The 11,495-nt window shown below is 45.3% G+C and overlaps 2 protein-coding genes across 2 annotated transcripts; both read right to left on the bottom strand.

Moving 5' to 3' along the window:
- Positions 1-628: 628 nt before the first annotated feature.
- Positions 629-3,589, bottom strand: PPP1R11 (protein phosphatase 1 regulatory inhibitor subunit 11). The gene is made up of 3 exons (XM_007532283.3): positions 3,258-3,589; positions 1,211-1,319; positions 629-850 (listed from the first exon to the last, which is right to left on the bottom strand). Exons 1-3 carry the CDS (start codon positions 3,324-3,326, stop codon positions 648-650), a joined length of 381 nt encoding a protein of 126 aa, XP_007532345.1. The 5' UTR covers positions 3,327-3,589; the 3' UTR covers positions 629-647.
- Positions 3,590-6,681: 3,092 nt separating this feature from the next.
- On the bottom strand, positions 6,682-10,668 carry POLR1H (RNA polymerase I subunit H). Its single transcript, XM_007532282.3, has 4 exons — positions 10,294-10,668; positions 9,981-10,081; positions 9,675-9,784; positions 6,682-6,912 (listed from the first exon to the last, which is right to left on the bottom strand). The coding sequence occupies exons 1-4, from the start codon at positions 10,427-10,429 to the stop codon at positions 6,888-6,890; spliced, it is 372 nt and encodes a 123-aa protein (XP_007532344.1). The 5' UTR covers positions 10,430-10,668; the 3' UTR covers positions 6,682-6,887.
- Between the last annotated feature and the right edge of the window lie 827 nt (positions 10,669-11,495).

Here is an 11,495-nt window from a genome sequence, read left to right as displayed (position 1 = left end):
ATGATAGAAGAAATTCTTTTTTTTTTTTTTCCATTATCCATTAAATGTGAGACAGATGAAGATCAGTCTCTCTTTTTCTATCTCCTCTAACAAGAGGAGAAAGGGAAATGGGGGATTAGGAGTCCTGAGGTCTCTCACAAAACCTCAAATCCCACAGGCAAGGACTAAGAGTAGTATTATATAATTACATTTGTGGGAGAGCTGTAGACCAGGGTTAACAAGCATAGCTGGGGCAAAATTGCCTGGAATCTAACTGGGACCCTGGCAGTGAGATCTGGGGCTGCTGGAAACCCAATCTGCGTGGCTGGGACTCAAGTTGAGAATGCAAGGAGCCAAGCTAACTGGATCCCAGGACAGGCAGTTTGGCAGTGAGAATAAAGGGAAGGAACGGACCGAGATGGGTCCCTGGAAAAAGGATGGTATTGAAGAAATGAAGGACTAGGGAAAACCCAGGAGTCTGGGTTTTTGAATAGCAGCAAGTGAGAATTCCAGGGTCTCTAGCCACCCACCCTCCTCTTTCTTCTATCAAGCAGAGGAGAGAGGAGAGGGAGGCTAGAGAAGGGTCAAACCATGGGTTTAGTCCCCAAGTAGCAACATGGATACATTCAGGGCCAGACAGACACAGGAATGGTAGGGGAGAGAGGAATTTAGTGCTGCATTGGCCCTGGAGGGGGCTGGGAAGGGTCTGGAGGCTGGGGAGGTGTGGTGGGGGTTGGTTCTGGGGTTGAATGACGCTGTCCTTTGCGGTGGCCCCGGACACAGTGAGTATGACCACAGCCTTCCTCTTCTTCCTCATCACTTTCTGTGGAGCTCTCACCAAAGGCTCGAGGTTTCTCATAAATACAGCAGCCTGGATTTAGAAGAAGGTGCTCAGTTAAAAAAAGGAAGATGCAGAAACAGAATGATTCATTCCCACTGTATCTCTGTACACACTACTCCTTCCACCAGTCTCCTTCCACCTTCCAAGATCCAGGTTCCTTACTAGGACTTAGGAACACCCAACTCTACCCTTTTAGAGAGCCAGAAACCCAAACCTCCAATTCTCCCATTTGTTACTTCTTGCTTTCAGGCAGGCACATCCTAGTTGTAGCCCTCCTCTCCCTGATGCTAGAGAACCACCAATAAGTGGAGATCTGGGGTCTTCAGGACGATCAGCAGATATGAGAAGGCAGAAGGAATGAAGGGATATCACAGGCCAAAAAATACTCACATTTTGATGAGCGGCGCCCCATGTGTTCATTGTCCACTGTGTCACTTGTCCATTCCACCTTTTTCTCTGGCTTCCGTTTCCGAAGCTTAATGGTCAGGCTCCGGTTCTCCTGAAAGGGTAAGATGGACGGGCTCACCCATGTAATCCTTTTACTGAATTTCCCCACTACCACCAGGGAGGGCCTCTTCCCTAGATCAGTGCCATAGCCACAGCACCAAAGAAACTGAAAGCTTACAGAAAATAAACTAGTAGAAGCTTTTGACTTCAAGCAGTCCCCTGAGGAATCAGGAAGTACTTACTATTCTTGATTCCTTTTTTTTCCCATTTATTTATTATTGGATAGAGACAATGAGAAATTGAGAGGGGAGGAGATAAAGAGAGAAAGAGACAGACACCTGCAGCCCTGCTTCACCAAATGTGAAGCCCCCCTCCTCCCCACAGGTGGGGACCAGGAGTTTGAACCTGGGTCCTTGCACACAGTAGTATGTGTGCTTAACCAGGTGTGCCACCACCTGGCTCCATCCCGAGGTGTTTTTTTTTTTTAAAGATTTATTTATGAGAGAGAGAGAGAAAGAGAGAGAGAGAGAGAACGAGAACACCAGAGCATCAATCTCTCTGGCATACGCTATACAGAGGATGGAACTGTGGATTATAATCCCAAATCCCTTATTCTACCATTATGCCTCTTGGGGAGACATCTCAGCAAACCTTTAAAAGAAAGTTGTACCCCTCCTACCCTACGGTTTTGTTAATATCTCCTTTTTAAAATAAATAGTTAAAAAAGAAGAGAAAATCTAATCCTGGAGGCCTGGAGAAACAGCATAATGGTTATGAAAAGTATTTTCAAACCTGAGGCTCAGAGGTCCCAGGTTCAACCACTGGCACAACCATAAACCAGAGCTGAACAGTGCTCTGATTTTTCTGTCTCTTTCTCTCTCATTTAAATAAAATTAGTAAAATATTTTTTAAAAAGAAAAATATGATCCTTGCTATCTCTCCATTCTCCTCCTCAAATCATGCTTGGTGGTGTTAACACACGAAAATTATTTCCTCATTTCCCAGTGCCTAATCATTAATCTCCATTTCTTTCTCCAAACCCCTTAGCTCTGTCTTCCATGAAAAAAAAGCACTCCATTCTCACTTCTCATCCTTAAGCCAAGCTCTCCCCACTTTTTATCCATTCTGGCATGTCTGACAACTATTATTCTAAATCCTCTTGGGAGTCGGGCTGTAGCGCAGCGGGTTAAGCGCAGGTGGTGCAAAGCACAAGGACCGGCATAAGGATCCCGGTTCGAACCCCGGCTCCCCACCTGCAGGGGAGTCGCTTCACAGGCGGTGAAGCAGGTCTGCAGGTGTCTGTCTTTCTCTCCTCCTCTCTGTCTTCCCCTCCTCTCTCCATTTCTCTCTGTCCTATCCAACAACGACAACAACAATAATAACTACAACAATAAAACAACAAGGGCAACAAAAGGGAATAAATAAACAAAATAAATATTAAAAATTAAAAAAAAAGTTAAAAAAAATGCTAATTTCTTTTCTTTCTAAATCCTCTTAATCTAGAGGCTATCGAGCCTAAAACAACCATTTCCTTTTGAAAGCAACTTGCAAAAACTCTATGCTTTTGCTTACACACTGATTTCTCAAAACACACCTTCCTTTTATTAGTTTCCTCTACATATCCTTTTAACAAATATTTATTTCTAATTATGCAATCATTAAAAAAAAGACAGAAGACCCTAAAGCTGGCCTCCAACCAGGCTTTCTTACATATCTCTACCCCTGCTCCCTCCCTTGCTCCTCGGCCTCCAAGTCCCATTTTTCCATTACTTATACACAGCACCATCCAAGCAGCTTCACCTAAGCCCTAACTCCTTACATGTCACTTCACCAGCATTCTGCACCATCTCTGACACTTCACACATCGCCCAAAGCCGAATAGCCCCACACTTCCCGGATCCCCCCCACTCCAGCCCCTCCAGCAACTCTCCAAGGCCCCGTGCCCCGGCAGACCCCTAGGCAGCACCGCCCTCTCGCCCCCCTTTCTCACGGGCTCTGTTGTCACGGTAACCGTTGTCTCAGTGACGGTTTCACTCAGCCCAGCTCCTGCCTCAGCCATGGCTTAGACTGAGAAGGAGGAGAGGAAGGGGTTTAAAACACCCTTTTCTTCTTCAGCGTCCCAAGAGCTAAGATAATCAGTATCGGATTCACAGCAGTAGCCAGGATCCTCTGCCTTCTTTTTCCCCCTCCTATCGGGCCTCCGCTTCCCCACCCCTGGGGATAACTTGCCCGACCCCACTTCCGACTCTCCGCTTCCGGGTGCCGGTGTGACGTAGTCAGCAGTCGCCCTTTCCCCTTCCCCGGTACCGACGGCGTCAAAGCGCAAGTGTCGCAGGATCGATTCCGCCATAACACGTCAATGCGCACGCGCCTCAAGAGACAAATTGGGCGGAAGGGGCGGCACCGCGGGAGTGGTAGGCGGGCACAGTACGCACACACTGCAGTGATTCTAGGAGAGGGGAAGGGCAGTGCGGGGCCGGGAGCTGCAGACTGGGTGTGGCCCGCAGCAAGGCTTCAGGGGGGAGGGAAGGGCACACCGGAGTCAAACTTCCGGTGGCTGAGCTCCTCCCTCCCCCCCACCTCCCGCCACCTAGGTGGGAGGGCGTGGAAAATTAGTAGGTGCCCTGTAAATGGTTCACTCTTCTTTCGGATAGGAATTAAATAGGACCGTCAAGCAGTTAGAAACCCTTCATCGAGGTCCTGTTTCTCCATCTGTGCCTGTAACTATGCGCTCTGGGCCAAGCACTTCATGAATTTAGTATTTTTCCCTGTCACTGTGCCAGGCCTTGATGATTGAACATGAAACCCTCGGATTCTGCTTTTTACTTTCCAGTCTAGGAGGAAAAAAATTTCATTATTGGACGGACAAAAATATAACACGGGAATCGGGCGGAGCGCAGGTGGCGCAAAGTGCAAGGGCCGGCGTAAGGATCCCGGTTCGAGCCCCCGGCTCCCCACCTGCAGGGGAGTCGCTTCACAGGTGGTGAAGCAGGTCTGCAGGTGTCTATCTTTCTCTCCCCCTTTCTGTCTTCCTCTCCTCTCTCCATTTCTTTCTGTCCTGTCCAACAAGGACAACAATAATAACTACAACAATAAAACAAGGGCAACAAAAGGGAGTAAATATTTTAAGAAATATATATATAACACAATAAAATAAGTAACACAAAATAAGAAGTTAACTGTTAACAGTTATCTGTGGGAATAATTGAATTGAGCAGTCTGTGCCACATAACCTCTCTGGGATGATAAACAGATTACAGTACAGGACATGCTACAATTAAAATACAGCATGTGGGGGGCCGGGCAGTAGCACAGCGGGTTAAGCACACATGGCGCTAAGTGCAAGGATCCTGTCTCAAGCCCCTGGCTCCCCACCGGCAGGGGAGTCACTTCACAAGCGGTGAAACAGGTCTGCAGCTGTCTTTCTCTCCCCCTCTCTGTCTTCCCCTCCTCTCTCCATTTCTCTCTGTCCTATCCAACAAGGACAACAATAATAACTACAACAATAAAACAAAGGCAACAAAAGGGAAAAACTGGCCTCTAGGAGCAGTGGATTCCTAGTGCAGGCACGGAGACCCAACGATAAACCTGGAGGCAAAAAAAAAGAAATGCAGCATGTGTATGTTCTTTGGGGAGAACAAGTGACAAAATAGGGAGCTAGAAGGTAGACAAAAGTTTTTTGTTTGATTTCTGTAGTGGCATGGACCCACCTGTCAACATCTGTATGTTCAGCGGGGAAGCAATTACAAAAGCCAGAACTTCCACCTCTGCACCCCATAATGACACTGTGTCCATACTCTCAGAGGGATAAAGAATAGGAAAGCTATCAGGATAGGGGATAGGATATGGAGCTCTGGTGGTGGGAACTGTACCCCTCTTATCCTGTGGTCTTGTCAGTGTTTCCATTTTATAAATTAAAAAAAAAAAAAAGCAAAAGTCTATTTTATTTGTTTTATTATCTTTATTTACTGGATAGAGACAGTCAGAAATTGAGAGGGTAGGGGAGATAGAGGCAGAGGCACCTGCAGCCCTGCTTCACCACTTGTGGAGCTTTCCCCCTACAGATGGGGACCAGGGGCTTGAACCAGGTTCTTTGCTTATTGTAACATGTATGCTCAACAAGGTATGCCACCACCCAGGCCCAAAAGCAAATGTGTGTGATATTTACACTCCCAGGAGTCGGGCAGTAGCACAGTGGGTTAAGTGCAGGTGGCGCAAAGCACAAGGACCGGCATAAGGATCCAGGTTTGAGCCCCCCCGCTCCCCACTTGCAGGGGGGTCACCTCAAAGGCGGTGAAATAGGTCTGCAGGTGTCCATCTTTCTCTCCCCGTCTTCCCCTCCTCTCTCCATTTCTCTCTGTCCTATCTAACAATGACGACATCAATAACAACAAAAATAACTACAATAATAAAACAAGGGCAACAAAAAGGGAATATTTAAAAAAATTAAAAAGTTAAAAAAAAAAGATATCTACACTCCCTCCTCCCATTTCTGTTTCTATGTATGAATGTCACATTGAATACATATGCATTTATTTTATGAGCAATGACATTTTCCCCCCAAAATGTTATCTGTAGTAAGTACATACTAGTATCCATTGGCATCAGGGTTTTGTTGTTCAAATTTACATTATCAAATAGAGCTGGTTAAATTTTCTGTTGAACACTGTCCAAACATCACCTTTGTGCTTCTCTAAGCTTAAGAATCACGGGGTTTAGACAGTAAGGGAATGTTTATAAAAATAATCTTTTGGGGGAGTCGGGCTGTCGCACAGCAGGTTAAGCGCAGGTGGCGCAAAGCACAAGGACCAGCATAAAGATCCCGTTCGAACCCCGGCTCCCCACCTGCAGGGGAGTCGCTTCACAGGCGGTGAAGCAGGTCTGCAGGTGTCTATCTTTCTCTCCTCCTCTCTGTCTTCCCCTCCTCTCTCCATTTCTCTCTGTCCTATCCAACAACGACAACAACAATAATAACTACAACAATAAAACAACAAGGGCAACAAAAGGGAATAAATAAATAAAATATTTTTAAAAAAAAAAATCTTTTGGGGGGCCACGTGGTGGTGCATCTGGTTAAGTGCACGTTACAATGCACAAGGATCCAGGTTTGAGTCCCAGTCCCCACCTGCAGAGGGAAAGTTTTGCAACTGATGCAGCAGTGCTGCAGGTGTCTGTCTCCCTCTTGATTTCTCTTTTCCCCTCTCAATTTCGGGCTGTCTCTCTATCAAATATATAAAGATTAAAAAAAAAAAACTTAAAAAAATAAAAATCTTTTTTATTAGTTTCATTCCTGGTTCCAATTTTTTGTACTTTGTTCTTTTTGTCATAGGCTATAGTATCTTTTTGTTACTGATATAAAAAAAATATATGACCATTACATTTATTTTGAAACAAAAAACAAATGTATGCCAAGGCCTGATAGAAAAATATAACTTTAATAAGCTAATTCACCTAGGGATAGAAATAGTTTAAGGATAATTGGAATCTCCGTATAATGATCTGCTTCTTTTCCTCTTGGTGCAAAACACTGCAACCAGAAATAGACAAGGGATCTAAGAATCCAGTATATTGCACCTTTCAAGCAATAGAGGGAGGGATTATTGGGCCATCCAGAAAAACATCAAGAATCTTCCTTTTCTTGGAACCTATGGAGGAGAAGGAAAGAACTTGTTATATCTGATCAAAGAAAAGGTTCTAGCGGTGTAAGATGAGACATTCAGACACTCCAATCAAGGAAGCAGCTTTACTTATGACACTGGAGGACTAGCTGCCCTGAACATTCCAATTTCAAGGTTAACTAAAAATGCTTGGATTAAAATATAGCTGGGTCAATAAAACAGCTCATCGGATAATGTGCTGCCTTGCCATGTTCACAACCTAAGCTCACCAGCCCCCACACACTCTAGTGCTGTGTTCTCTCTTTCTCTCATTCTCTTTCCTTCCCCTCTCCCCCTCCTGAAAAAAGAAAGTCATTCTGGAACAGTGAAGCCCCAGGTGATAACAAGGGGTAAAAATATACATATATACACATACATATAATTTATAGTAGTTGTGGAAAAGTTCAGCTGGTAGAGTGCACGTCCCAACACATAAAAGTACCATGCATAGCACAAGACAGCTCTACAGATGAAGCAGTATCTCTCCCTCCCTCCCTCCTTATATAAAATACAAAGAATGAGTGGTAGGGACAGGGGTAGATAGCATAATGGTTATGCAAAGAGACTCTCATGACTGAGGTTCCAAAGTCCTAAATTCAATCCCCTGCACAACCACAAACCAGAGCTGAGCAGTGCTCTGGTGTAAAAAAAAAAAAAAAAAAAAAATGTGGTAGAGGTGGCATAGTAGCTAGAGCATTGGGCATAGAAGTATGAGGTCCCAAGGGTGATCCCCAGCGTCAATATGCCACAGTGATATACTGGTTCACCCTCTCCTCTCTTGCCTATGGATAAACAAGTAAATCTGGGCTTGGGAGACGGCACAGTGGTTATTCAAAAGACTTTCATGCCTGAGGCTATGAGGTCCCAGGTCCAATACCTGGCACCACCTGTATGAATTGAACCTGGGACCTTAAGCATGCAAATCTACTTAGGTATGTCCATGTCTCCTTACAAATAGCTTTTCTTTCTTTTCTATCTCTCTTCTTTTCTCCTTAAAATGTATGTATGTATGTATTTATGAGAGGGGAATGTATGTATTTATGAGAGGGGAGGAGAGAGAACCAGTGTTTACTCTGGGACATGCAATGCAGAGGGGATCAAACTAGAGATTTCAGACTTGACAGTCCAATGCTTTATCTACTACACCACCTACTGGGCCTCTCCTTATATGTATGGTAAAGGATTCAGTTCACTGACTACCAAAAAAAAAAAAAAAAGTCATGAAAAGTGTAGTGACCAGTGGTCCAGGAGGTGGTGCAGTGGATAAAACATTAAACTCTCAAGCAGGAGGTCCTGAGTTCAATGTCCAGCAGCAGATGTACCAAAGTGATGTCTGGCTCTTTCTCTCTCTTCTATCTTTCTCATTAATAAATAAAATATATTTAAAAAAGTGTAGTGACCAGAGTGATGTTCTAGTTCTCTCTCTTTCTCCTCTTCCACTCTCTCTTATAAAGATATACATCTGTAAAGAAAAGTCTAGTGCTTCGGGAGGTGGCGCAGTGAATAAAACATTGACTCTCAAGCATCAGCTCCTAAGTTCAATCCCTGGCAGCACATGTACCAGAGTGATGTCTGGTCCTCTCTCTTTCTATCTTTCTCATTAATAAATAAAATCTTAAAAAAGAAAGAAAAGAAAGTCTAATTCAGGGGGCTGGGCGGTAGGTAGAGCAGTGGGTTAAGTGCACATGGCGTAAAGTGCAAGGGCTGGCATAAGGATGCCAGTCTGAGCTCCTGGCTCCCCACCTGCTGGAGGGTCATTTCACAAGCAGTGAAGCAGGTCTGCAGGTGTCTATCTTTCTCTCCCCCTCTCTGCCTTCCCCTCCGCTCTACATTTCACAGAGTGTCCTATCCAACAACAACAACAGCTATGACAACAATAATAACTACAATAACAATAACAACTACAAGGGCAACAAAATGGGAAAAATGGCTTCCAGAAGCAGTGAATTTGTAGTGCAGGCACTGAGCCCCAGAAATAACCCTGGAGGTGGAAAAAAAAGAAAAAAGAAAAGTCTAATTAAAAGAAAAAAAAAAAGCAGAGAAATAGCTAAGTAGGTAGAGTTGTTGCCTTGCTATATGTAACTCAGGTTCAAGCCCAGAAGCGGCACAGGGAATGTCACACTGGCCCTTCAGGAAGTTCCTGAGCTGTGGTGTCTATCAGTGTTTGGTTCTCTATCTGAACGAAAAAGACAGCCGGAGTAGTGAAACTGCTCATATGCAGGGCCCCCACACTAATAAATAAATGCCATAAAGTTTGCTTTTTTTTTTTTCCACCCCCTGCAGTTCTTTCCTCTTTTTTTAATAGATTCTTTTTTGTTATTTATTTTTTGAGAAAGATGCAGAGAGAGAATGACACAGTGAGAAACACCAGAACACTGCTCAGCTCTGGCTTGCGGTGGTGTGGGGGATTGAACTTGGGACTTTGGAGCCTCATGCATGTGAGTTTCTTTGCATAACCATTATGCTATCTACCCCCGCCTGCCATAAAGTTTTCTATTACTTAAATTGTGCAGAGATGAGGGGAGAGACCAAAGGAAATGTGTATTCAATAGGAAAAGAAAGTGGATTTGTGGGCGGGGGCGATAACATAATGGTTCTGCAAAAAACTTTCACGCCTAAGACTCTGAAGTCCTAGGTTCAATCCCTCATACCATAAACCAGAGCTGTGCAGTGCTGGGGTGGGGAGGAGGAGGGCTAGGTTTGATTACTTCACAACAAGACTGAGAAAAGCGAAGGGGAAGGACACTCACTTGCAACTGGTGCAGGTATAGAAGACTGTTTGCCCTTCATCAGCTGAACGCATCTGTTTGGTGTGGTATGCCATCCCTTCATGGCCACATCGAGGGCAGCGCCTGTCAACCTGACAAGCAGTTAGGTTAGGGATGCCTGGTCACGTCCCCCTTCTTTCTCACCACATTGGCATGCCACACAGACACTACAGACCCATTTTCCCAGTTGGGAGTTGGGCACAAAACTCTACAAACTTCAGCAGTTGCCCCGCTATTTCTTTCCAACCCAATGTAGTGGGTCTGGTCCTTTACTTGTCATTTACTTACCACAGGTCCCTGGAACTCAGGTCCTTCCTGCATCGATATAGTCATGGCTGTTTCCAATTTATTGAACACAACTGAGGTCCTCACAACCTTCCCTTCGAAATCTGCACAGGCGGTAAGAATCGGTTGTGGAGAGAAAGCTGAGGGGGCTGACACCCGAAATTACCCGCCACCCTTTCCACTGGGCCAGCAGGTCTTAGAACCTTTCCTTCAGGCTTCTCCCCAAACCCAAAGCCTGCTCTCCTGACTTTAAGGTCCCCCAATCTGGAGGTCCTCCAAGGTCCCTCTGATAGGACGGCTGCAGACAGACCCTCACCTCGCACATTGATGGAGAAGCCACAGCGAGAACAGGTGACCATCTCTTGAGGCCCAGGCAGAGGCAGGACCGAACCGCAGTCGGGACAGAAATCCAGGTCAGACTGGAAGCTGGAGCCGGCGCCGGCGTGGTCCATGATGGAGTGAGTGGCAGCCCAGGGCTGGAAAGGACACGCCGAGTTTGCTAGCAAACCTCTCCCCACTCAGGGGGTCACTTCTGGTCTGTCCTTAAGTCCTAGCGCGTATATTCCGAGCTCTCTTATTACTCACTCCTCGTCACTCCAGGACCACGGAGCCCCAAAACACTGGGAATCCTCAGCCGCTTTCGGCTACCCCCAGGGTTTGAAGGGCAGGCGAGAGGAGAAACTAAGCCTCCCAGCTAGAGCGCCGTGTTCTAAGCGAGCGAGCGCGTGGTCGGCTAGAGCGTCCATGCGTTCAGGCCCATGATTGGTTGTGACGTCATAACCAATGGTACTGTGCTCCCAGGAGCCTTGAGGGAAAGAGGAACTCGGGGAGATTATAGCGCCACGTTCAGTCGGCTACTGTGACGTTGCATTGGAATTTTGGTAATAGATGTAAAGAGTTTGCTCGGATCCAGGGTTATTTATTTTCAGGGTTTCACAACTTTACGAGGATCCAGTAGTGGAATTCACTGTAAAGTGCCTCCTTAAAATTGCAGTAGCCGTACAGAATACCATTTTATGCTATTTCATTTCATTTCACTATTTTAATTTTATTTTTTTAACTTTATTTTTAAATTTCTTTATTGGGGAATTAATGTTTTACATTCGACAGTAAATACAATAGTTTGTAGATGCATAACATTTCTCAGTTTTCCGTATAACAATACAACCCCCACTAGGTCCTCTGTCATCCTTCTTGAACCTATATTCTTCCTCCACCCTACCCCCCCTCCCCCCACACACACACCAGAGTCTTTTACTTTGGTGCCATACGCCAATTCCAGTTCAGGTTCTACTTGTGTTTTCTTTTATGATCTTGTTCTTCAACTTCTGCCTGAGAGTGAGATCATCCCATATTCATCCTTCTGTTTCTGTCTTACTTCACTTAACATGATTTTCTCAAGGTCCATCCAAGATCGGCTGAAAACGATGAAGTCACCATTTTTTACAGCTGAGTAGTATTCCATTGTGTATATATACCACAACTTGCTCATCCACTCATCTGTTGTTGGACACCTGG

Source organism: Erinaceus europaeus, chromosome 4, assembly GCF_950295315.1.
Source record: "Erinaceus europaeus chromosome 4, mEriEur2.1, whole genome shotgun sequence".
NCBI lineage: Eukaryota > Metazoa > Chordata > Mammalia > Eulipotyphla > Erinaceidae > Erinaceus > Erinaceus europaeus.
Note: the sequence above shows the minus strand (reverse complement) of the source record. Positions and strands in the feature narration are given on the sequence as shown.

What these genes read in the sequence shown, in the direction of transcription:
- POLR1H (XM_007532282.3), bottom strand. Translation starts at nt 10,429, where the DNA reads ATGGACCACGCCGGCGCCGGCTCCAGCTTCCAGTCTGACCTGGATTTC. An exon ending in CTGAGTTCCAGGGACCTGTG is followed by an intron (nt 9,785 to 9,980) that starts GTAAGTAAATGA and finishes ACTGCTTGTCAG; the next exon opens with GTTGACAGGCGCTGCCCTCG. An exon ending in TATACCTGCACCAGTTGCAA is followed by an intron (nt 6,913 to 9,674) that starts GTGAGTGTCCTT and finishes TCTCCTCCATAG; the next exon opens with GTTCCAAGAAAAGGAAGATT.
- PPP1R11 (XM_007532283.3), bottom strand. Translation starts at nt 3,326, where the DNA reads ATGGCTGAGGCAGGAGCTGGGCTGAGTGAAACCGTCACTGAGACAACG. An exon ending in TTACCGTGACAACAGAGCCC is followed by an intron (nt 1,320 to 3,257) that starts GTGAGAAAGGGG and finishes TTACCCTTTCAG; the next exon opens with GAGAACCGGAGCCTGACCAT. An exon ending in GGGGCGCCGCTCATCAAAAT is followed by an intron (nt 851 to 1,210) that starts GTGAGTATTTTT and finishes TTCTAAATCCAG; the next exon opens with GCTGCTGTATTTATGAGAAA.